General features: G+C 41.4%; 1 protein-coding gene across 12 annotated transcripts in view; it reads right to left on the minus strand.

Moving 5' to 3' along the window:
- Positions 1-27,396, minus strand: part of LOC140467006 (DNA (cytosine-5)-methyltransferase 3A-like) — a 638,661-nt gene that overhangs the window by 503,346 nt on the left and 107,919 nt on the right. For 2 of the 12 annotated variants that reach the window (XM_072563053.1, XM_072563064.1), the window contains one exon: positions 11,670-11,777. The exons of the other annotated variants lie outside the window; for them this stretch is intronic. In XM_072563053.1, the coding sequence (XP_072419154.1) occupies positions 11,670-11,777 (108 nt within the window). The remainder of the gene's footprint in view (positions 1-11,669; positions 11,778-27,396) is intronic. 12 annotated transcript variants of the gene reach the window in all.

The following is a 27,396-nucleotide window of genomic DNA, read 5'->3' on the forward strand; positions in this document are numbered from 1 at the left end:
TTTTCAGCACTGCATAAACAATGAGTGGGATTTAAGGCACCCATTGTCAAACACAGCACAGCTGCATGTATTTGCATCTAGAATATTTATTACCAGGCTTCTTGTGACCAGAACATTCCTTCTACCTGATCGGTACTGCCCTCTCCTTGGGAGCCTTCTGTATTGTACAGCGTTTTGAAACCCTTGTATTTCTGTTCAGCACAGCACATTGTATAATGATATTTAGAGTCATATCTAAGGCATCTATTGACCATTCCTCAGGCAATCCTGTGATTCCGATCGTTTGTTAAGGCTGCCAAAAAATGTCTTTACGTTCACTTCTTTTGGTTATGTTCCTTCTTTCACATCAATGCATGTACCCCATTGCTGGAAGATTTTAAAATGCTGCCACCGTGGCATCATCCATTTCCTATGTTACTGCGGAATGTCCCATTGGTTCCAGGAAAGCTGCTGGATGTAAATACTTTCCCACTAATTTGAAAATAATGTTTTCCCAGGAATTCCTTTAAGATTTTCAAAAGAATATTTCTTTCTGAAAATCTAGCTCCAGTTAATTCCAGGGATCCCCCCCCCCCCCCCCCCCCCAAGTTCTGTACGTTTGCATGACCCAGCAAATTAAAGGCAGGCACTGAATTAGAAATCTTCAAGTCCAAATTTTGCAATTTTACATATTGCCTGTTAAGTTCCATTAAAAATCCTTCAACAGAATATCCATCCAGCATTCTAAATTTTTCAAAGTTTGACTTTGCCTCCTGTGTATTTATTAGGTATACTTATAAAGTTTAATAGAATTTCCTAACCTTCCTCAGTATCCAGTTGTTGAGATTTTAGCTCTCACAATGCTCTACATCTGATCGTGCTTCTGGTAGGAATTGAAAGCATTCAGGCCATGCCTTGTTTTGTTCTTGGTAATGACATAACCCATTTTCACAAAACATCAGCAAGAAATCTTACCCTGACACTCTGCACTTAGTTTCAGCCATTCATCTCCAAAAGAATTCTAATTCTGTCTGAAAAAAAAACTTAATTCCTAATCTCCACTTCAGGCAACCATCCTCTGCTACCACTCTAAATAGATTCCAAACCTAACAGAGAGGCTGAAACGAAAAACAATATACCTCTTCTCTTGTGCGGTGAGAGTTTGCTGACTTCCTCAGTCTTACCTCTCTCATCTCTTCTTCTCCTTAGGCAATAACAAAGGATGACATTCCTTCACTCTGGGGTCGTGGGTCCAAAGCTGGATTCCCACGCTGTGCCTCAGGTGGAGCAGCTGCTGTTTAAAGTGGCAGCTGGCTGAGATCCTGGTGCATACCCACACTCCTTCGCTGTTTGTACTTGGCCTCCATCTGGACCTGTTGTAGATACTCAAGATGATTGGCACCTTGGCATATGCTGCTTCTCCAGTTCAGGTCATCCTGGACAAGAGATCCCCATGAGTCAGTTCGGATGTTGTATTTCTCAAGGAAACTCTGAGGGTGCCTTTGAGGCATTTCTCAGACCTTCTGGTGACTGCTTACTATGACACAGCTTGGATCAGGGAGCTTGTTTTAGAGGTGTTGTGTCAGATATATGGATGATGTGCCTGTCCAACATAGCTGATTAACATTGACCGGTGCCTCAATGCTGGCGATGTTGGCCTCAGCAAGAACTAATACTGGCACAATTACACTGCCATTCGATTTGCAGCATCACAAGTGCTATTTCTTGAGATGTCTGCACATACATTGAGACTATACTGGATCAGAAGGGTAGGATCAAGGCTGGCATGTTGTCCTGTTGAGGGCAGAGACTGAAGATGAGTTTCTGCACACAGCCACATTTGAGGAGGACTCTCTTAACCGACTGCTCCAAAAGCCTTTGTGAGGTTAAGGAAGGCCATTTATAACAGTTGCTGCTCCTCTGTATTTCCTTGGACTTGTCCACTGTCCACACGCACTCTGCTATTTGATTCACAGGAGGGGCTCTTCAGGCATTGGGAAGGAGACTGCTTACAATGACCTTCCCTGTCGTGGACAGTAGGAACAGACCTTTGGAAAGACCATGATTGGTCTCATCTCCTCCCTTCATGATGGTCACAATTGTGTATCTTGGAGATCTGCAGCATGTTGTCTAGATGAGGGAATGTATTCATGTCATTGCTGTACCTCGGCAGGAATTCCACCTGGTGGTCACATGTCTTCCTTGTTGGTACAGAGCTGTTAGACGGCCTTTTAATCAACATGTGCACTTAGAATCATCGAATCCCTAAAATGTGAAAGCAGGTCATTCTGCTCATCAAGTCCACACGGACCTTTCAAACAGCATCCCACCCAGACCCACCTCCTACATATTCACTGTAACCCTTCATTTCCCATGGCTAATCCACCTAACCTGCACATCTTTGGATTGTGGGAGGAAACCGGAGCACCCGGAGAAAACCCACACCGACACGGGGAGAATATCCATACAGATAGCCACCTGAGGGTGGAATTGAACCGGGGTCCCTCACGCTGTGAGGCAGCAGTGCTAGCCACTGAGGTATGGTGCCACCCACCCTTGGATTGTGCTGAGATGGTGACAGGGTAGTATACTGTGGAACGTGGTTGAGGACACTCACGTTTAGGACCGAGTCTCTGTCAAAGTATTCTTAAAGTATCTTTCCAGTGAACTCTGACTGCTTTCCTGTCCTTAATGAGATTCACTCCATTTTTAGATACAAGGTCCTTGAACACTTGGGCCATAGACATTCTTGACTGCCTCTTGTCCTATACCCAATGTCACAGTTATATTATCCTCAGATAAAGAATAGCCATCACTTGTTTCTCTTTATCTTAAATAAAGACATTAACAATCTTAACAATGTGATAAATCAGCAACTCACTGCAAAAAACATGCAACTGTGAACAGTTTGCTCAAATATTTGCAATTCTGGGGAGTGTAATCAATGACAAGAAATTGTTTATGGCACCAGTTTAAAGAATAAGTTGCTTACACTTGAAAATGGTATTTAGTCAATACTATTTAGTTTTAGCCATTTGATACATTAAAAAGCTTTTAAGAACATGAAATTTTGATGGGTCACTCTTTCATTGGAAGTTTGAATTTCTCTTTAAAAATTATTGGTCTCTGTGGAGGTCATGACAAATTCCTATTTCTCATATCATTGAACTGATTCTAGTCTGGGGCTCAGCATCAGCATATATTGCTGGGTAAAACTAAATAAATCTATCCATTAGAATGTGTTAATAAAACTGGAAACATTTACTTGGAAACGAGAAAGTATATTAAACCCATCTGCTGGTGAACTTTCTTTCTTGATTCCTGCATTAAATGAATGTAGGAATGTAAATGAATGATTCCTACATTACACCCCTGAAAGTAATGGCTCAGGCAGCATTATCATTTCATAAACTAGTACATTGTGACAACTATGTCATTGTGAAAAATGATGGCGAATCTGAGTGAGAAAATACATTGGCACAAAGTCAGCTTTCTCTGTGTGGACCTAATCCAATACTGAAAAACTGCACTGTCCTTAATTACTAGTGTACAGTCAGTAGCCAGGACTTCTACTAAACCATCTGTTTCTTTGTATATTCTTTAAGCTGTGATGCAAGGGCAAAGCGCATCCAAACTGCAATCTTTCTGAACTGACCAGCCCTGTGCCAGATGCCGATTGTGCATTCAGATCATCTACCATCGCATGAACCTCCAATCAGAGTAAAGGCAGCTGCTGCACCAAGGGGACATTAACTGCTTGCTTCAGCACTTCCAGCCGTTGTCCACAAATAGATCCCCAGTTCAAACTGTCTTCCAGCTGGTTCAGGTGATAAAGCAATCTTGCATTTTGTAGCCCTCCATATATTTGTTGTTTGCTTCTCTTTGGACCTGTCAACCAAAGGTGGTGGGTCCAAGCAGTGCACCACATGAACATCACTGCAATGCACTGTCAACAATCCACCAGTTGGCTTGCTTTATTTCAGCCTCTGAAAAGGATGTAGAATGCAGAGTGCTGTCACTGCATCTTGTTTCTATCTGTTTGCAAAGTTCGCACCTCATTGTGGAAACCCCACGACAGCACAAGGGAGACGGTGAGAACCACCATCCTGACCATTACCTTATATAGCAACACCTCATGTTAGCGGGCATCTGACAGGAGGTTTGACCACTGGGTTCTTCTACTGATCACATACATACATAAACCTTCACCTTTCCTCTTAAAGTCCAATATTCTTTCAGCCTTGGCCATTTATATTGTGTATGAGCTTGCCATCTCCAAATGCCTTCAGTTTACTCAACAATCTACTGTGACACCTCTTTAAATATTATACCCCTAACCCAATATTGTTTTTAATTTGACTGACCCAAGACTTGCTGATGATGCTACTGGTTTGCTGTTTAGACATGCCCTCAACTTTATGCTTGAACTCAACCAGTTTTCACCTCCTGGCATATTGCCAAAATATATATTTTTTAAACAGTCACAAATGACATCCTATTTGATTGTGAGAAAGGTAAATCCTCCTTCCTTCAGGCCTACCTACAGAATTTATCAGAGTTGACCACACAATCCTTCTCTTGTGCCTCTCCACTGTCAGCAAGCTGGCTGGGGCTGCTCTCACATTGTTCCATTCAGATTTATCTGACTAGAGCCAGAGAATAACTCCTCTTTGAGCTGACACACGATAAGCACTGGTGTCCCTAAGGATCCATCATTGGTCCCCTCCCATTTCTCATCCAAATTCCATCCTCGGTGAGTCACCTGAAAACAAAGCAAGTTTACACTTGCCCACTGACAACACCCAGCTCAACCTCAGCACTGTCTCTCTTGAGTCTTCTATTGCTAAACCATCAGACCCTTATCCAGTACCCACGGCTGTCTGAGCAAACCATTTACCAATCCTGCTCCAAACTCCATTCTATAGGCACCAAAGCCATGCCTCACCCTGGCAATGTTAAACTAATCTGTCTGCAATCTTAATATCACATTCAGCTCTGAGAGGAGTTCCCAGCCTCATATTAGTGTCACCTTCAGGATCCCTGAGTTTTATTTCCCTATTGTGGCTCGTCTCCTTCCTGTCTCAGCCTGTTATGCTGCTGGAACCCAACCGAGCTACATTCTCAACAATTCCTTGGCTGCTTCGGATCACTAACTGTTACATATCCAGTTAACTTAAAAACATTTCCACCCCCGCCCCCACCCCCCCATACTTCTTGTAAATTCACAATTTTTACTTGTTATAAGTCAGGTTCTAATTCAATTCATGTTATTCAGTGTGATGTTAAATTCTATTCTGAAACTATCATAACTATCCAGTTATGGAGAGGACTGGCCATGGACCAAGTTGAAAACAAGGATCAATGTTTGAAAAATCAAGGTTTTTGCATAATTTGGAGCAAAGGTAGTTCAGGGGGCACAGAAATCAAGGATAAACAGGTTCTGGAGTGAGTAATAATACTGCTAGCAGAGTTCTGGATCACCTCAAGTTTAAGCAAGACACCACGTGTCAGGCTAGCAAGAAGTAGCCTAGAACAGTGCAGATGTAGCTAAAACACTGGTAGGGTTTACACCATTCAGCTGATGTAGGGATGGAGTCTGCCAATGTTTATAGAGATTGAAATAAGTGGTCTGCCTTGTAGCATGGCTATGTGTTTGGAGCAGCATTAGGTAACACTGAGGAATCTATAATGCCTCTGTGAAGTGTCTTGAAATGTTTTATACAATACGATACAAAACAGGAACAGGCTCTGTGCTCACCAGTTCTCTGCCGATTCCAACTCACATTTGCCCAGTTTAAACTCCACCTGCCATTTCTCTGTGCAAATCTGTAATCTATCTGTATCCCACTGTATCCTTTGACAGTCCTCCTGACTATCTGCAACACAGCTAGTTTTGGTGTCATCCACAAAATTACTACACATCAGTCCACCTATATTTTGGATATTTTACAAAATAAAAGGTCCTAGCACTGATCCCTGTGGAACACCACTAGTTACTGATCTCCATTCCAAAAAATACCTTTCCACCCCTACTCTCTGTCTTCTATGACTAAGCCAGTTGTGTAACTATCTAGCCCGTTCACCCTTGATCCCATTAACTCTACCTCCTGTACCAGCCCGCCATGAGGTACCTTATCAGATGCCTTACTAAAGTCCACGGACACAACATCCACTGCCCTTCCCTCATCAATCATTCTGATCAACTCCTTGAAAAACCCAATCAAGTTGGTGAGGTATGACCTTCCCAGCACAAACACACGCTGCCTATCATTAACAAATCCATTCGCCTCCAAATGTGAATAAATCTTGTCTTTCAGTATCTTCTCCAACAGATTGCCCACCTACTGACATCAGGCTCACCAGACTGCAATAATCGGAATTATCTCTGTTTTTCTTCCTAAACAGAGGAAAAACATTGGCCATTCTCCAGTCCTCTGGCACCTTGTCTGAGGCCAAATAGGATGCAAAGATATCTGTTAAGGCCCCAACTATTTCCTCCCTTACTTCCCAGAGTATCCTGGGATAGATCCCAACTGGCCTTGTGGACTTGTCTACCTTACTACTAGCTTGTCTGTGTGGCATGGTAGCTCAGTGGTTAGCACTGCTGCCTCACAGTACCAAGGACCCAGGTTTGATTCCTGCCTTGGGCAATTGTTTGTGTGGATTTTGCACATTCTCTGCATGGGTGCGCCAGTTTCCTCCCACAATCTAAAGATGAGCAGGTTAGGTGAATTGGCCATGCTTAATTGCCCATAGTGTTAGGTGCATTATTTAGGGGTAAATATAGGGTAGGGGAATAGGTCTGGGTGGGTTACTCTTCGGAGGGTCAGTGTGGATTTTTTGGGCTGAAGGGCTGTAGGGAATCTAATCTTAATGAATTTCAACACTTCCTCCTTATTATGTAGACCTGCCAAGAGTATTCATGCAACTTTCCATAACCTCAATATCCCTTATATCTCCCTTTTTGGTGAATACCAATGTAAATTACTCATTAAGGATCTCACCTATTTTCTATGGCAAAAGGAATTTCTGTTTCACTACAGAAGCTCTATAAACACAAGTTTTGGTGTTATGCAATGTTCTTAATATCAGTATCAGTTTGGAGTTGAATGTCTGCTCAGCATCACTCATTGGGACGATAAATAAACCAACTTTGTTAAAACAAATTCAGAATATCAGTTCTGATGTGAACACAAAAGCATAAATTCCATTCAGGAACCTCTAATATTGGCAAAAACATAAAACAATACATCCATTATAAATCATATATCCCATTCACTCTATTCAATGTTTCCTTTCACTGTAGGGCGGACAATAGGTGGTCAGTCTAATAACAACTGCTTCAGGCCCCATCTGAAGAAGCAGGATTTGCCCTCAGTGTTTCATATGTTTTAAACTCAGTCATTGTGTGGAAGCTAAAATTATATCATTGATAAACAAGCGCAATTCCAGCCATTTGCATGGATTTGCAATTGATCTCAACCTTGACCATTATATATGTCAGTGGTGACAGCTCTTTTCTGTTTTGTCATGCAAATATCATGTCAAATAGCTCCCCCCTGCTAATTTTTGAAGATAAGAATGTGTGTAGTGTGCTTCAGTGAATGCGCCTGAATGAGGCTGTGAGTGTGAGAATTAGTGAGTGCGTGCAGATGCACTAATGTGCAGAGACACACTAGTGAGACACCAATCATTTGGCACTCTTCCTGCACCGATCATTCTATGGGTTGGATTAATTTGTTGAAACTTACAAGCTTCATGCACATCATATGCAATTTAATTAAATTTCAAGATATTTCAAGAAACCACAGTGAAATAGCTTTCTGTAAACAAATTAAAATTTAAAAATATTTGTCATTCTATATTCAAATAAACTACTTTTCAGATGAAGGATGTTCTACAATATTTCCCTTAAAGATACAGTATATTTTATATTGAAATAAGTCAACATTTATGCTTCTGAAGTAAATAAAAAGTTCTTTTCTGAGCACCTCCATCAAACAGGTAAGGTAGCTTTTCACAGATCAAGGCAACAGCTCTAATAATATATACATGTTTACCAGTACCATGTGACAAGCCTGTGAAATGAGAGTTGGCTGCTGGTAGTTAGGAATTCATTGTTGCAATCTGTTTGGATTTGCTCCATTTAAATTTGTAACCCTATGAAAATAGTTTGAGAAGTATGTTGCAGGATTTTTGTTATTACAGTTTTTTTTATTACGAGATTATTGGTGACAGAAGGGCATGGTTGCCACTCACAACAGCAAATGAAAAATATAATTCTTTTAAAATTCAATCTGAGTGATATTGATATTGGATGGCTGAGAACGATTGCAAGGCAATAATCTGATTAAGTAGTTCAGATGCCACTATAAACTGTGATTGCCAAGTTTGAGTGTTATTTGAGTGCCATCTGGAACTTTAAGAGATTAGATTATAAACTTGACTATCAGTATTACAGCTTGCTACTTAGAATACAATTTTTATTTTAGTATTATTTGAGAGTACTTTTTTTTCAGTCATTTGCACTGGTAGCAATCTTCCTCATCTTCCTGATCTATGATAACATTCAGACAAAAATCAACAAATGTAACATTATTACCTCAAGCCTGTTGACAATTGAAGTGCAGTTGATGACTAGGAAATTCTTTGTTTTATGGAAAGAATAAGAAGATAGCAATTGCATTTATTAAAGAATACAAATCAGCTGTAAACTTTGGCTGTACATCATCCACCTCCCAATTAAGTTTAAACCTTGGCTAAATTAACTGCACTGTATCCACACAAAGTGACTGCCCATCTTCAGATTTTGATGTTCTCCACTGCCTCAAAAAGGGACGAGCACTCATATCGTTCCAACTTGCTTTTTAAAAGATATTTGCAAGCTGTGTACAGATATTTAAGTTGTTTTATTGGAAACTTACTCCTGTTCTATAACAACTCTACACACAATTTGTATGTAGTAGGTTCCCACAAATAAAAATAGATAAACTGAACAGCTAATTAATCTGGGAGAGTTGATTGAGACATTGACCAATTTTGTCTCCTCAGTGTTAGTTCATGTGATTGAAAGACTTCAGGTTACAGTTTACAGACTGATTCAAGAACTTATTGCCAATCACTTAATTGCCTGACAACTACATTGGAAAATGATCATAGTTTTGTCCATCAACTAAAAATCAAATGGCATGGTGCAAAAACCAAGAACAGTAACTACTGACATAACATGGATTAAGAATGGTTTAACATGATATAAAACTGCAGTTCCTTACTCGGCATCCTGAGCAGGTATTTGCTACTGCATCACGCTGTATGGATTTTCATGTTCAGTTGAAAACCCAACTGTATTTCTACGTAACTGCCATCATTGATTTGTAGTATGACCTTACAACTTGTGTGTGGAAACTTGCTTCACAAATGAGCTTTTCTCAATTTCTGGGGTTTATAATTTGCATAAAGCAGACTGCAGCTGCCATAGCCCAAGGGAATGAATTTGCTCTCTGTTTCTGAGCCCTTTGCTATAATGGTGATGATTACTTCCTATGCAAGTATGGTGAACAGAATCTGAAGCATTGTTTTCCATCCACTTTCTTCATTCATTGAAGTGTATTTTTATAAAGAGAATGATTTAAAAAAAATAACTTTTTAAAATTGCCTCAGATTTTCGTGCAGATTGTGCTTGAGTTAATCACTTTACTGAGACATAAAACATCCCAATCCAAAACTCCAAGACTAAATTCTGTTTCAGCTTAAAAAGTTTCAAGTGAAAGAATTATTTCCGAAAACTGAAAATATTAATATTTTTCAAATAGGAAAATTAATACATTTGTAATCAATTGTTCAATGTGGGTCCACATTTGTTAAGCTCATAGCCTTATTTATTGTAGAAATCAAAACTGATAGCTTATCAGACAGAATGAACCAAAGAACAAAAAAACGATATTAATGATATCACAGAACATTCAATCAACAATGTTACAATCATGCAATCATTCAACACCAAAAATAAATCAGCACAATATTATTAAGGTTAATGAAATAGCAATATTAAGCAGTTCAACAACATTTATGTTCGTTTCATTATGTGAAATATAACAATCTAATTGAATCAATAGATTCACAAGGTACGTTTCCTTGAGAAGATAATGACTGATCTCAAAGACCCTCCACCATTAGTCAATTAATCTGCAAAATCGGGTCAGCTCTTATAATCGTTTGCTGAGGATGAGGGTTGTGCTGAACAAATTTTCACAGAGAAATTATTTAAATTACTGCTCCTTTCTATCTTACAAATACTAATATGATGATGTGTTACAGATGACTCAGAGTCTGAGTTGCTGTGGCATGTTGTAGTTTAATACTACGCATTGCATTGGGAGAGGCTCCTACTCCTTATTCCCGACAGATGATAGACCAGGAATCTCTTTGCCTCTTAATAGCTGCTACTGGCATATGTTAGAAGAACCTGCAGGTTGATTATGAACCTGATTGGCTGTATATAGTAATGATTCCAAAAGAGTTCATTTTGGAGACTGCTTTAAGGTCCACCCAATCTGACAATGTCAGTGGGATAGGACAGAACATCTCAGAGTCTTGTATGGTGAAGACCTATAACCACAAGTCTCTCAATATTCTGCCTTAATGACATAATTTGGGACCTGATTGGAATCATACAGTAAGTGACGTCTAGTTTAAGACAAAAGCCACTTCTTGTTATAGCTCACCAGTGGTTTTCCTCTACCAATGGAAACATGGAAGCAGTTCAACCCAGTCATGGAAGGAGCGTGGTGGAGGGAAACCAGGAGCTGGTAGTGGTTGGCAGTAGAGCACATTATGAATGCACCTTCCTTAGGTGTCAAGTCTGTGTGTGAGACTTGAAATGAAGCTTCTAGTTCAGAGGCAGAGCTGCTACCCACTGCACCATGAGGCCTCCTACAAATACTACATGCCTCATTCAATCTCAATTGATGCCAATGTGTTGTTCACTCTGTCTGAGATTATTCTCAGGTGGTTCTAGTTCAAATCATCCAGACTAGAGATACAATCTGCTGTCTCCTCACATACCATAATGTTTTTGATTCGTGCAGACGTAACATATGTATGGTTACAGAACTTTACACCAAAAGATAAATGTTGTCATTATCTCAAACACAGAGGATAATAAACACATTCACCACACGTGCATGTATATGTATATATATATATATATTTACACACACACACACACACACACACACACACACTATCTCTCTCTCAATGTTTCTGGCCAGAGAACAAACACATAGTGCTACAAGTCTAAATAGAAAATGCATTGACAAGGCGTTAGCTGTAACACAATTGATGAGTTCAGTGACATTTGTCACATGGTTCATCCAAACCTGAGACAAGAGTCTCATTAGCGATCTGCAGACGCCAACAGGGCATCTGGGGGCAGCTCGCTAGTTTCACAGGGTAAAGGTTGGTCTGGCCCCCTCCCTAGTAGTGGTCCTCAGGTAGGTCCTGGGAGGGTTGTGGAGGGAGGGAAGGAGTTGATTGAGAGAGGGGGGGGGCGATTAGGAAGACTAGGGGAATGATTGGGAGGGGGCCAATGTGGAGCTGGCATTGGTCTACAGGACTGGTGTGGAGCCAGGCAAAGCACTCCTTCTTCTCCCAGCTCCACATTCAGGTAAGTATTTTTTTCAAAAACTTACCTTTATGGTGGCGGTCTCCAGCGGTCCCTTTAAGGACTGCTGGCTAGGCCGCATGTAGACACGGTTATCTTGAACGCAGCTGGCCCGGTGCCAGAGAAAGGAGAAGACCTATGCAGAGGAAAATTGTTATTGGGATTTCTAAATAAAATAATATGGCCATATTTAATGATATGTTAAGAGAACTGTTTGATTTTTATGTGCTTATTATTATAAGTCATTGGCTTAAAAAAGCAACATAGTAATCAAAAGAAAATGGAGTAAAACTGTTTCAACAACTGCGTTGTGTTCTGGCCGGTTGCTGGCTGGTCAATCGCATTTCCTATTAGTTAGGTGCATGGATGTAATTTTTCATTGATTTGTACTTAGTTCATCAGATTCTTGGGTCAATTTCACTTGTTCCCTTATCGACATGTGTGACTGTTAAAAATGATATTATTATAAACTTGTACAGATGTCAAAACGTCAGTTACAATGTTGAGTTTTAATATAAATTTCTCCTATACGCTTCTCCTATATTCCCATTTCATTGGAAGGATGGACAAAGGGGAAATTTCACTTCCTTGAGAGTTAATGGACTTTATTGGTTGAGCTGGATATTAATAGCGTGAATATCTTTTACTCAAATTCTTACCCAAACAGTTTACTTTCTGTTCCCTTCACTACTGAACTTAAACTGTTCAGAAAATCTTCTATGCGTCAGACTAATATTGATGGGCTACACTCCTATGAGAAGCTAATTAATCACCTTATTTCATGTTTGCATGTTAACTGATTACATGCATTTCATGGAACTGCTGATAGCTGTCACTGTTGCTTTGGCTTTACCCTGAGAAAGGAAACTGAAACTGGTCTTTCGATGTTTGCTCATGGACACTGGCAGAAACTGGCAAGACAACTGATGACTCCAGCAGGTGTGTGTGTGAAAAATGCCTTCACTGCAAGTATCCACCAAGAACACTGGAAAGCTGTCCTAAGCTGGCTAACTGAGGAAGGGGAAGAAAGCCCTTTGTAACAGAGCTCCACACACTGGAGGTGGGAGAAACACTCCCATCTCTTGTGTCCCAAAAAAGAACCTTTGAGACATATCAAAAAGCCAAAAGGTAGCAGGACCCTTTGAGACCTTGCTGCTGTCTGTGTCCGGTAGCAGACTAGCAACTGTCAAGGCCTCAGCTGACCCCCAGTTAAGATGACAAGGATGGTAAACAGGAATAGCTGAACAGGTGCCCACATTGAGAGTAAAAGCAAAATATGCAGATGCTGAAAAAAAACAAAATGCAGGTCTGGCAGCATCTGTGGAGAGAGAAACACAGTTAATGTTTTGAGTCAAATATTACTGTTCTTTATAGGTGAAAGTGATGAGAAATGTGAATGGGAAAGAGGGAGGAGGAGAAAGAACCAAAGATCTGGGATAGGCCATAGGGAGGGAAAGATTGAATGATGAGGATATCATGGAACCAAAGAACATGGGAATGACTGTACAAATCAATTGAAGTGTTTATCCAGAGAAAATGTAAATGGGACAAAAATGACCAGCTTTGTCCAAAAGGAAAATAACAATTACAAACACAATTCAAATTGGCACATGTGACTAAACAGAAACGTTTAGTATACTGTACTTGCTTGCCCACAATATGGTCTCCCCTACACTGGGCAGATCAAACACAGACTGAGTGAGTGCCTTGCAGAAAATCTCCACTTAGTTCACAAAGCTAACCCCTATGCATCTAGAGCCTGTTATTTTGATTCACCATCTTGCACCCGTGTCCATGTCTCTGTCCAAGGCTTGCTACAGTGTTCCAGTAAAGCTCAATGTCAATTAAAAAACACCACCCCAACTTCTAATTTGACACATTTCAGTCTTCTGCACTCAACTCTGAGATAAACAGTTTCAGAAGATGACCTCTGTCCTCCATTTTGATTTTATTTGTTTAGCCATATGTGTCAGTTTGAATAGTGTTTTTCAATAGTTTTTCCTTTCAGATAGAGTTGTTCATTATTCTCACATTTAAACTCACTCTGGATAAATACCTCAACCGATTACTACAGCCATTCCCATGAATGGCCCTTTGCCTTTGGTTCAATGATATTTTCATCATTTAATCACTTTCTCCTCCACCATCTCCTAAACTTTCCATTTTTGTTCTTTATCTTCATTCCTCCTTTCTACAGGATCTACCACTCACATTTTTAGCCTCCTTCACTTCTGAGCATGTCATAATTGACTCAAAATGTTAACTCTGTTTCTCTCTCCACTGATGCTGCCAGACTTGCTGAGTGTTTCCATCACTTTCTGTTTTTACCCTACTGAGACAAGCAGGTAGTGGGTTAAAATGACTTGCATTATGAAAGGCGTGTGAGGTTTGTCAAATTGATTTTAATTTTCCTACAAGGTGGGTTAGATTAAGATCAAGGCTTGGAATTTTTAATTCCTACTATATGTCCTGAGTAGTATTATTGATTAGCATATAATGGCCTCCACAACATGATCACAGAGAGAAGTTCAAGTCAAATTTGCATAGCAACCAAATATAGTCTAGGTATCTTTCCCCTTTCATGATATAATTTCACTTAGACAATTCTCAATAGCATATTCTGCTGAGGTTACTGCTGTCAAAATCCATCCAAAACAGACATGAATAATCACTTCCTCTATTCAGGAAAATTGTTAACTGTCTCCAAATGGCTATTTGGATGTTTAAGTAAAGGTGAACAAAGCAATTACATAAAATATGTGATTATTATTTTAATTTTATTGCAGCTTTATGTTACAGGCCAGATGTAGCTGCCGTGATAACTGAAGGGAACATGATAAAGTATGATCCTGGAAATAATTGGGTCTGTAATAGTTCCAATGTACGTGATAAATGTGCAGTTGATTGTAGACATCAGCAAAGCCTGTACCACACTCTGTGTAGTATAGTATTAGAATCAAATGGTTTCAGGTTATATTTTAGTACTGCTCCCCAATCACAATATTGTAGTTATGCTTTTACATTGGCATTGTAGAGAATTATTTTTACAACCTAGGTTCATCATGGTGAATTAATTAATGACAGAAATTCAGTTTAACTGTGTTTGGGAGCTTCCATTGCATGGTTTAAGCTAATCAAACAAAAGATCAAGTTTCTTCCAGGAAGAACTGTTAAAAAGAATGTTAGTGAAATAATTTGTTTCAAAAACAGTGACGATTTTGTGCATCCCTGTTACCTATCCCTGGAGTAATTATATCTATCACTCATTAGCAGGTATGATTAAATTTGTGATAACACTGGTTTTCTACAAATGTTATGATGGATATATGTGTTGTACTGTATATATCAAATTTCTCAGTACCATATAGGTTTGACCTCTTGAAAAGAAGTAGGAGACATGAAGTGGGAGATGAATCATAATTCCACTCACAGTTCAGTTGTCTGTAAGCTTCCAAGCAATGTTCTCATGGCTATATGTCTAAATCCTGAGCTGTTTAGCTGATACTTGTTTTGCAACACATTTAAGAACCCAACTTTGATATACCCAAACCTTTGCATTCTAAGTCCCAAGTCTGGATATATTTGAATATTCTTTTTTTAAACGTAATTTATTATTGCTTTTCCCTAACTCCACCACAATCCTTGGATAATCTGGAAACCTGCTTCTGACTCTATTATGCTAATAACTGACAACTCCAGAATTTGAGGGAAAGCTGGGATCAGGAGCCCACTGCCACCATCACCTCACCTTCAACAAGTTCAAACAGTCAATCATTCGCTGAGTAATGGAGGAAGAGTACATAACCCACTCTTGTCTATCACCCTTCACAAGATCCACAAGCAGAAGGTGAAAATTGTCCTTGAAAGCACATTTCACAGGATATCAGATTTTCTCTTCCATTAAACTAATGGGGGAAAAAAACAGTATAAAGCAGCCTGCCAATTCACTACTGGTGGAAAACAAATCTATGACACTACATAATAAATTCTCAGCTCAGTTCCTTGCGAGCAGTGAACAAGAAGGGATGGGAGAATTCTAACTAATCACATTCACATCAATTTACACAAGGTTTCTTGAGAAGAATGTTTTTTATTTCCACAGCTAGCAAAGGGCTATCAACCACACAGCAGCCTCCCTATTCTCCAATCAGCTATCAACACAGGACCTAGTGCTTTCTTTATTTTGTGAACAGCTGATGGTCAGATGTCCCTTGTTGTTCACACATTATACTGTATGTCATGTTTCTGTTGTAAATTTACACTACCTACATTTCTGGCCCTCTTCAGATATAAAATGAAATGAAAGCAAACCAGCTCATTCGAGGAAATCCAACTTGGATGTCTCAACTTGCAATCAAACCTTTTATAAGAAATTTATTTGTGCTAAATTTTCTTCTGTGATAAACCCCTTTTCCCTAGTCTGGCCTAAATCCCTGTCATCAGTGATACTCCATCACTGTCTAAAAAGCAGCTGTTAATACATAACAGATACTTCCCTTGGAGGATGATGAAAGCATCTTTGTGCAGGAACCAAAGAATCAAAAATTCAGGCACACTTACTTTAGTAGATTTACTGGTAGAGCATTGTAAACAGCTAACGTTCAGACTGGGAGGTCCTCTGAAACCTGGACTTCAGTTCTTGATCTCATAATAACATAGAAGTCACTGGAGCAGGAGTGTGCAAGGGTCATGCTCCAATTTCCAGGAAACATACAAGGTTGGACTGTGCAGCCTGGTGAGGGGATGGGTGAACAATGGAGCCCATAACTGGGCTTCAATGAGGAATTAGGTAAGATAATCACCAGGCCTTTCAGAAGAGTCAGATATACTGTCGAGGAACGGGAATGTCAATCACAAATTGTGGCAAGGGGCATTGTGGAAAGACTGCAGACAGCAGGAATTCAATTGGCTGGTTGGCTAAGATGGTAACAGATCTCAAGGATACCCTTGGGAATCAGATGGGAAGACTGAAGATACTAGCATTCCTGTTGGAGTTTCAGGAGAACTGTTGGGGGTGAGGGTTTGATGGTCCATGTTGAGCATGTAGATGAGATGGAAGAGTAATTAGGATGTTTTCGAGCCTGATGTCTTGGGACTGAGAGCAGCAGTCATAACGTTAAGTATATTGTTTTTATTAACTTACCTGATGTTTAACAACGGTTTTTCCGGAAGTGAGTAGCACTGGTACTGGCTGTCCCAGGCCAGAACAAGGTAGGCATTATTTAATCACATAATTCCAGCTTTAGGTATGGGGAAAGAATGCCTCTTGTTTATCCTTCACCAAGATGGGATCCACCAGGATTCACAGCAGCAGCGTGTGTGCGCACACATCGTGTACCATTCTGATTCGTAGCAGAATCCTGCAGCTCCAAAAAAACAGGCATTACCCAAAATCTCCCTCACGTGTCCAAATTACCTTCTACTCTCCCTCACGTGTCCAAATCACCTTCCAATCTCCCTCACATGTCATAATCACCTTCCAATCTCCCTCATGTGTCCAAATCACCTTCCAATCTCCCTCACATGTCATAATCACCTTCCAATCTCCCTCATGTGTCCAAATTACCTTCCAATCTCCCTCACATGTCATAATCACCTTCCGATCTCCCTCACATGTCATAATCACCTTCCAATCTCCCTCATGTGTCCAAATTACCTTCCAATCTCCCTCACATGTCATAATCACCTTCCAATATCCCTCACATGTCGTAATCACCTTCTAATCTCTCTCACGTGTCCAAATTACCTTCCAATCTCCCTCATGTGTCATAATTACCTTCTCCTCTCCAAACTCTCCAGCCCCACATCTTGCAAATGTAGATTATCAGATGATGATGTCAATGTAAGTCCAAATGTCAGGCAGTATTTTTAAAAACTGCATTTTGCATTTAATTAATGATATTTATAAGGATACTGATTACCTCCTCCTGTTTCAGTGCTGTGCATTTAATACAATCTTGAAGTGCCCACAAAAGCCGTTGCACACAAAATCAATGAGCCTTCTTTCTCCACTGGCACTGACCCTCCTGGGCATTTGTAGCATTTTCTATTTTGATCGATATTTTCAGGGTTGGCATTTTGTTTTGATAATATATCATAGAGGGACTGAAGACAGGGAGCTTTGTACTCATTTCCTTTAATGGATCAGTTGTGTTTGTACCTTTTACTCACCCTCCACAAAGGTACAAATACAGTGACAGGGGTAGGATCTAATTGCAATCATAGAAACATGACTGGATGATAACCAGGACTGGGAACTGAATACTCAAAGTGACTTGATCTCAAGGAGAGACAGACAAGAAGGAAAGGAAGGAGGAGTTGGGCTGATCATAAAGGAAGGGACTTTTAAGGGATTACATTTGTTACATTTGTCAGGGGAAATCTCAGGTTGTACAAACAATGTGTGGGATATGTTTAAATGGAACTAGAAAACAAAAAGGGGCAGCAAACATTGGTTGGAGTTATTTATAGACTGCGAAATAATAGTGTTGTCTGGGAAACAGTATTAATCAGCAGATGAGAGAAGCTTATAGCATGGGCAACACAGTTATTGGGTGACTTCAATCTACACATAGACTGGCTTAACCAATTGAGCACTAAAGCTGTGGAGGAGGAGATTCTGGAATGTGGTAAAAATGGTTTTCCAGAGTATTGTGTTGAGGTACCAACTAGATCTAGTATTACGTAATAGAAAATGGCTAACTCACAATCTTGTTGCAAAAGAACCTTTAGTGATAAATGACCACAATATGTTAGAATTTTACATTATATTTCAAATTGAGGTAGTTAATCTTAATCGAGTGTTTTTGATTTAAATAAGGGAATCTATGGAGGTGGGAGGCACTAATTGTTTGAGGTGGATTGAGAACATGCATGGCTGAAACTCAACAATCTTTAAAGAATGAGTACATGCCTCCGAGAAAGTATATACTCCTTCAAGATGCAAAAGTCATAAAGGTCAGTCAATTGTGGCTAACAAAGGAAGTTTGGGATTGCACAAGATTTAGTAAAGAAAAAGCCCATAACGTTGCCAGAAATAGCGGTAAATGTGAGGATTGGGAGGTTTTTTAGAAAACTGCAAAGGAGGGCTAAAGAACATGAGAAACAGGACAATGGAATATGGATGCAACATAACAACAAACATAAAAGCAGATTGTAAAAGCTTCTATATAGATATAAAATGGAAATGTTTGACTAAAACAAATGTGTGTGCATGAAAATAAGAGCAGGTCAGGCAGCAAACACAGAGAGAAAGCAAGTTCACAATTCAAGTTGAAGTGAGAGCACATTCTGATGAAGGGTCATCTCGACTTGAATCGTGGGCTTGATGTCTCTCCATGGATGTTGCTCTCTCTCTGTCGATGTTGCTCTCTCTGTGTGGATGTTGCTCTCTCTCTGTGGATGTTGCTCTCTCTCTGTGGATGTTGCTGTCTCTCTGTGGATGTTGCTGTCTCTCTCTGTGGATGCTGCTCTCTCTCTGTGGATGTTGCTCTCTCTCTGTGGACGCTCCTGTCTCTCTGTGGATGTTGCTCTCTCTCTGTGGATGTTGCTCTCTCTCTGTGGATGTTGCTCTCTCTCTGTGGATGCTGCTCTCTCTCTGTGGATGTTGCTGTCTCTCTGTGGATGCTGCTCTCTCTCTGTGGATGTTGCTCTCTCTCTGTGGATGTTGCTCTCTCTCTGTGGATGCTGCTCTCTCTCTGTGGATGCTGCTCTCTCTCTGTGGATGTTGCTCTCTCTCTCTGGATGTTGCTCTCTCTCTGTGGATGCTGCTCTCTCTCCATGGATGTTGCTCTCTCTCTCTCTGGATGCTGCTCTCTCTCTGTGGATGCTGCTCTCTCTCTGTGGATGTTGCTCTCTCTCTCTCTGGATGTTGCTCTCTCTCTGTGGATGTTGCTCTCTCTCTCTGGATGTTGCTCTCTCTCTGTGGATGTTGCTCTCTCTCTGTGGATGTTGCTCTCTCTCTCTGGATGTTGCTCTCTCTCTGTGGATGTTGCTCTCTCTCTGTGGATGCTGCTCTCTCTCTGTGGATGTTGCTCTCTCTCTCTGGATGTTGCTCTCTCTCTGTGGATGTTGCTCTCTCTCTGTGGATGCTGCTCTCTCTCTGTGGATGTTGCTCTCTCTCTCTGGATGTTGCTCTCTCTCTGTGGATGCTGCTCTCTCTCTGTGGATGCTGCTCTCTCTCTGTGGATGCTGCTCTCTCTCTGTGGATGTTGCTCTCTCTCTCTGGATGTTGCTCTCTCTCTGTGGATGCTGCTCTCTCTCTGTGGATGTTGCTCTCTCTCTCTGGATGTTGCTCTCTCTCTGTGGATGTTGCTCTCTCTCTGTGGATGTTGCTCTCTCTCTCTGTGGATGCTGCTCTCTCTCTGTGGATGTTGCTGTCTCTCTGTGGATGCTACTCTCTCTCTCTCTGGATGTTGCTCTCTCTCTCTGTGGATGTTGCTCTCTCTCTGTGGATGCTGCTCTCTCTCTCTCTGGATGTTGCTCTCTCTCTCTGTGGATGTTGCTCTCTCTCTCTGTGGATGCTGCTGTCTCTCTGTGGATGCTCCTGTCTCTCTGTGGATGTTGCTCTCTCTCTGTGGATGCTGCTGTCTCTCTGTGGATGCTGCTCTCTCTCTCTCTGTGGATGCTGCTCTCTCTCTGTGGATGTTGCTCTCTCTCTGTGGATGTTGCTGTCTCTCTGTGGATGTTGCTCTCTCTCTGTGGATGCTGCTCTCTCTCCATGGATGTTGCTCTCTCTCTCTCTGGATGCTGCTCTCTCTCTGTGGATGCTGCTCTCTCTCTGTGGATGTTGCTCTCTCTCTCTGGATGTTGCTCTCTCTCTGTGGATGTTGCTCTCTCTCTCTGGATGTTGCTCTCTCTCTGTGGATGTTGCTCTCTCTCTCTGGATGTTGCTCTCTCTCTGTGGATGTTGCTCTCTCTCTGTGGATGCTGCTCTCTCTCTGTGGATGTTGCTCTCTCTCTCTGGATGTTGCTCTCTCTCTGTGGATGTTGCTCTCTCTCTGTGGATGCTGCTCTCTCTCTGTGGATGTTGCTCTCTCTCTCTGGATGTTGCTCTCTCTCTGTGGATGTTGCTCTCTCTCTGTGGATGTTGCTCTCTCTCTCTGTGGATGCTGCTCTCTCTCTGTGGATGTTGCTGTCTCTCTGTGGATGCTACTCTCTCTCTCTCTGGATGTTGCTCTCTCTCTCTGTGGATGTTGCTCTCTCTCTGTGGATGCTGCTCTCTCTCTCTCTGGATGTTGCTCTCTCTCTCTGTGGATGTTGCTCTCTCTCTCTGTGGATGCTGCTCTCTCTCTGTGGATGCTGCTCTCTCTCTGTGGATGCTACTCTCTCTCTCTCTGTGGATGCTGCTCTCTCTCTGTGGATGTTGCTCTCTCTCTGTGGATTCTGCTGTCTCTCTGTGGATGCTGCTCTCTCTCTCTCTGTGGATGCTGCTCTCTCTCTGTGGATGTTGCTCTCTCTGTGTGGATGTTGCTCTCTCTCTGTGGATGCTGCTGTCTCTCTGTGGATGCTGCTCTCTCTCTCTCTGTGGATGCTGCTCTGTCTCTGTGGATGTTGCTCTCTCTCTGTGGATGCTGCTCTCTCTCTCTCTGTGGATGCTGCTCTGTCTCTGTGGATGTTGCTCTCTCTCTGTGGATGCTGCTGTCTCTCTGTGGATGCTGCTCTCTCTCTCTCTGTGGATGCTGCTCTCTCTCTGTGGATGTTGCTCTCTCTCTGTGGATGTTGCTGTCTCTCTGTGGATGTTGCTGTCTCTCTGTGGATGTTGCTGTCTCTCTGTGGATGTTGCTGTCTCTCTGTGGATGTTGCTCTCTCTCTGTGGATGCTGCTCTCTCTCTGTGGATGCTGCTCTCTCTCTCTCTGGATGTTGCTCTCTCTCTCTGTGGATGTTGCTCTCTCTCTCTGTGGATGCTGCTCTCTCTCTGTGGATGCTGCTCTCTCTCTCTCTGGATGTTGCTCTCTCTCTGTGGATGCTGCTGTCTCTCTGTGTGGATGTTGCTCTCTCTCTGTGGATGTTGCTCTCTCTCTGTGGATGCTGCTCTCTCTCTGTGGATGTTGCTCTCTCTCTGTGGATGTTGCTCTCTCTCTGTGGATGCTGCTCTCTCTCCGTGGATGTTGCTCTCTCTCTGTGGATGTTGCTGTCTCTCTGTGGATGTTGCTGTCTCTCTCTGTGGATGCTGCTCTCTCTCTGTGGATGCTGCTCTCTCTCTGTGGATGCTCCTGTCTCTCTGTGGATGTTGCTGTCTCTCTGTGGATGTTGCTGTCTCTCTCTGTGGATGCTGCTCTCTCTCTGTGGATGCTGCTCTCTCTCCGTGGATGTTGCTCTCTCTCTGTGGATGCTGCTCTCTCTCTGTGGATGCTGCTCTCTCTCTCTGTGGATGTTGCTCTCTCCCTGTGGATGCTGCTCTCTCTCTGTGGATGCTGCTCTCTCTCTCTGTGGATGTTGCTCTCTCTCTGTGGATGCTGCTCTCTCTCTGTGGATGTTGCTCTCTCTCTGTGGATGTTGCTCTCTCCCTGTGGATGCTGCTGTCTCTCTGTGGATGCTGCTGATCCACTGTGATCTCCAGCACTTTTTGTTTCAGTCTAGATTCCAGCATCTGCAGTAATTTGCAGATGTGTATCCTTTACAGGCAGAGTCAGGAGAACATTTAAAGGGGACTAAGTTAGTTGAGTACTTTATAACTGAAGATGATAGAAGAAATTTCCCAGGACTAGAGATTCAAGTGGTTAGGGAGAAGGAGGAGTTGAAGGATATTAGTATTGAAGAAGATCTTACTGAAGAAAATAATGGGGCTAAAAGTTGATAAACCTGTAGCACCTGATGGTCGAAATGCCTAGAAAGTTGAAAGAGGTGTCTGTAAGAAAGTCAATGTATTGATGGTTGCCTTTTAACATTCTATAGATTCTGCAATACTTCCTGTGGATTGGAAGGTGGAAACCATCACCCCACTACTTCAAATGTGAGCGAAAAGGAAAACGATGAACTACAAACTAATTAGCTTAACATCAGTAGCAGGGAAAATGGCAGACTTTATTAGAAAGAATGGTATAACGATGGGATCCACCAGGATTCACAGCAGAAGCATGTGTGCACTTGGTTGATAATGATCTGATGAGGCATTATGAGGATTCTCCAGTGGAAGTCGGGTCTGACAAATGTGTAGGAGTGCTTTGAAGATACTACAAGTAAAATTGATAAAGGACAGTTGATGAACATTGTATACAAAGATTTTTAGAACATTTTTGATAAAGTCTTTCACAAAAAGCTGGCTAGAAAAAATTAAGCAGATGGGACAGGACATAATATACTGGTTTAACAGACAGAAGACAAAGTGGAGGAATAAATGGATAATTCTGGCTAGCAGGCTATGACTAGTGGGGAACTGTGAGGATCAGTGCTTTGGACCCAGCTGTTCAGAATATATGAGGACCAAATATAATATTTCCTAATTTGCGGATGATACAAAGCTGAGTAAGAATGTATTTTGTGAGAAAGATATAAAACAACCTCAGGAGGATTTGGACAGGCTTAGTCAATGAGCAAAAAATATGGCAGATGCAATTTAATGTGGAAAAATGTGAGATTATTCACTATGGTAAGAGGATCACATGTACAATGTATTTCTTAAATGATAGGAGGACAGAAAGTGTAGTTGTTCAAAGTTGACATAGGTGTCCTTGACAATAAGTCATAAAGTCAGGCAGTCATACAGCACAGAAGAGGCTCATCAAGTCTGTGCTGACCAATCGACAGTAATCCACTTTCCAATACAAGGCCCAAAGCCTTGAATGATATCACATTTCAACATCACATCCAAGTACCTTTTAAAGATTGGTGAAGGTTTTCTGCCTGAACAAACCACCCCGCCCCCCCCCTGCCCCAACCCCACCCCAACCCCACCTACCCAGGAGTGTATTCCAGAGCCCCACCACCCTTGGGTGAAAAGTCTTTTCCTCAAATTCTCTCCAAACCTCTTGCTCTTCTCCTTGAAATTATGTTAAATTGTCACTGACCCTTCAACAAAAGATTACAGTTGCTTCCTATCCCCCCCCCCCCCCCCACCCCCCCGTCCATGTCCCTCATAATCTTACACTGTAATCAGGGTCTCCCTCAAGCTTATCCAGCCTCTCTTCATCACTGAATTACTCCATCCCAGGCAGTATCCTGGAGAGTCTCCCCTGCTCCCCCTCCAATACAATTACCTCCTTCCTACATTGCAGTGACCGGAACTGCACACAGTACTCCAGCTATGGCCTAACCAAATACCAACATGACCTCCCTACTCTTATAATCTATGGCCTCAACTGATAAAGGAAAGTGCCCCAATGTGTTCATAATTACCCCATTAACCTGTCCTACCACTTTTGGGGGTCTAAGAATAAGCATCCCAAGATCCTTCTGTTCCTCTGAGTCACTGATTTGATTTACTCATTGTCATATGTACCTAAATACAGTGAAACTTTAGGTACACATGACAATAAATAAATCACTGAAGGCTAACAGCAGTCTGGTTGGAAGGTTAATGGAATTTTAACCTTTATTGCAAGAGAATTTGATTATGGGAGTGGCCAAGTTTAACTTCAATTTTATAAGAATTTGGTTCATCGCACCAGCGGTATTGTTTACTATGTCAGAAAATATATTATTGTCAAAGAAGGAATGAAGGATCACCAGACTAGTTCCTGGGATGGCAGGAATGTCCTGTGAGGAGGCATTGGGCAAACTGGGTGTGTATTGTCAAGTATATTGAAGAATAAGAAATGATCTCATGGAAACTTAAGAAATACTAAATTTATAGACAGTGCAGATGGGGGGGGAAGATGTTTTGCTTGTTTGGGTAGTCCACGGGCAGAGTATGCAATTTAACAATAAAGGGAATGCCATTTCAATTTGTGATGAAGAGAAATCTTTTTACTCAGAGGATTATGAGATTGTTAGAGAATTGTGTGGACAATAGACAATAGACAATAGGTGCAGGAGTAGGCCATTCAGCCCTTCGAGCCTGCACTGCCATTCAATATGATCATGGCTGATCATTCCTAATCAGTATCCTCTTCCTGCCTTATCTCCATAACCCTTGATTCCACTATCTTTGAGAGCTCTATCCAACTCTTTCTTAAATGAATCCAGAGACTGGGCCTCCACTGCCCTCTGGGGCAGAGCATTCCACACAGCCACCACTCTCTGGGTGAAGAAGTTTCTCCTCATCTCTGTCCTAAATGGTCTACCCCATATTTTTAAGCTGTCATTGTACCATTGAGGGCTGTAGAAACTCAGTCTTTGAGTATGTTTAAGGTAGAGATTGAAAGATCTCTGATTACAAATGGCATTGTGGGTTATGGGCTGGTATAGGTAAAAGGTATTGGTGTGTTAAATCAACCATGTGGGTGGCACGGTGGCTCAGTGGTTAGCACAGCTGCCTCACAGCATCAGAGACCCAGGTTTGATTCCAGCCTCAGGTGACTATCTGTGTGGAGTTTGCACATTCTCCCCGTGTCTGCGTGGGTTTCCTCCGGGTGCTCCGGTTTCCTCCCACAGTCCAAAATAAAAATGTGCAGGTCAGGTGAATTGGCCATGCTAAATTGCCCAGAGTGTTAGGTGCATTAGTCAGAGGGTAATGGGTCTGGGTGGGTTACTCTTTGGAGGGTTGGTGTGGACTGGTTGGACTGAAGGGCCTGCTTCTACAGGTAATCTGATCTAAAAAATGATCAAATTGAATGAGAGGACAGGCTGAACTCTTTCTATAGTGAGGGAGAAGGAGAGCCCTTGAATCTTATTTTAAGGCAGAGGTGGATAGATTGCTGATGAACAAGATGGTGAAAGATTATCAAAGGTCAGCAGGAACGTGGGTTTAAGGTTACAATCAGCTCAGCTAATGATTGTTTTGAATGGTGGAAGAAATCGAACATCTGCACTGAGATCACATGTCGGTATGCCTGTTGGAGGCAAACTCACACAATTAGTTCCCTGTCTTATCACAACCAAGGAGCAGGATAATCCTTTCCTGGCTTAGGAACTGTCTGTGTACACAGCAATTCCAATAGCACCAGTGCACTCTCATGCTAAATATTGCTCTTTTATCTCTCGCTTTCTTTTGACAGGGTGGAGAAGCAGAGTTCTCGGAAGCATTCCATCATTTAAAGGCTCACTGTCTCTATGGGAAGAGAAATTGAGAAGCTAAATACTATCATATCGACACAAAATTGTCAAGATTAGGCGATGCAAATACTATTGTGTTCTAAATAATATTACATTTGGGCTCCTCCAGGTGTACGTACTTGGCACAACTCACAAAGGACCTGAGAACAGACAAATATCTGCATTTTCTTTTGGATTTAAACAATTAAAAGAAAGTTTTGAGATTGTTTTGAAATTCGAAGTTATTAGTCTTCACCACGCCCACACCTGAACTTCCCACAGATGGTGTGAATATAAGTCACATCATATACAGTTATGGTGTGCCTGGGATTTAAACTTTCAGGTCCTTCCATAGCCCTGCTCATATCCCTGTCTCAGCAAAGGCCATGATTCATGCAACCATTCAAGATATGTGCTCTATTCCAAATCCAGCTTCCAAAATAATAGAATTTGGTCACTAAATCATCACACCATTCAACTCCAAGACACTTCTCCTTTGGTCAAGCTTTTGGTTACCTCTCTTAATATTTTTTTAACGTGACTTGGTGACAAAGATGATTTGATCATATATCTGTGAAGCGTCTTGGTAGGTTTGATTATGTATGTGCACTATATAAATGCAAAGTGTTGGAATGTTTAACACTCATTTACTTATTAGAAATTTGTGATTTATATTTAAATGTATTTTTTGTTTTATCTTCATGTAGATAAAGGATATAATGTCATGTATGAAACGACCAACCTCAAGCTCTCCTGTGCTTGATTACTGTGGTTCTGGTGCGGACAGCAGCTCCTTTATTTTTGCAGTATGTAACAGTAAACTTCTTACCCTGTTATCAATGCAGTTCCACCTCACTACAGTAACAATGCCCAAAGCAGATGGTTACATGATTAGAACTATGAATTTGAGATAAAATGTATACTTTTATAGTATTGAGGTTAATCCTCAGAGTTTTATTCCAGTTCCAATGGTCTGCCATTGAATTGCACTTGATCTAGCTGCATGGCCTTGACTGAAGATAACCTGGCTTCGCTTGTATGTGTAAGATGTCATTAGCAGGTAACTACTTAAACATCTGATGATTGCACAACATTCTTTGTGTCATCTTGTTTCTGAGGTGATCTTGTAAGGTATTAATGATGAACTGATGCCCTCTTGTTTCAGACTCTTCATCCAATCACAATACCCGATTTGCACCAACACGTTCTCTGATACTCAGCATTTTACAAACCTGGATCCTATCTTTATCAGCCTGTCTGATCTTTTCTGTGTTTTCTCCAGTTATACTGAAGCTAAGAACTTGATTTACAATTGATAACACTTGATGCAAATCTCAGCATGGTGCAGAGACAGAGGAGCTCATACTAACGCTGGGGAGAAATGTGTGATGACATTCTTTTCTCTTCTAACTTTTAATATGTTCCATACAAAACATTCCCATGAGCTTGCCAATTTGGAAGTGCAGGCTGTGGTTGAAAGACAGAGTCATGTGGTGCACCAAGTACTTCCTATTAATGACAGTCAGTAGGCCGGCTGACTGTTCTTTATGTATCCAATTGAGTATGTGCAGGAATCGGAAAAACTAGAAAACTAAAAATCAGAAATTTGAATATTCCCTTC

The sequence above is a fragment of the Chiloscyllium punctatum genome, chromosome 3 (assembly GCF_047496795.1).
Source record: "Chiloscyllium punctatum isolate Juve2018m chromosome 3, sChiPun1.3, whole genome shotgun sequence".
Lineage (NCBI taxonomy): Eukaryota > Metazoa > Chordata > Chondrichthyes > Orectolobiformes > Hemiscylliidae > Chiloscyllium > Chiloscyllium punctatum.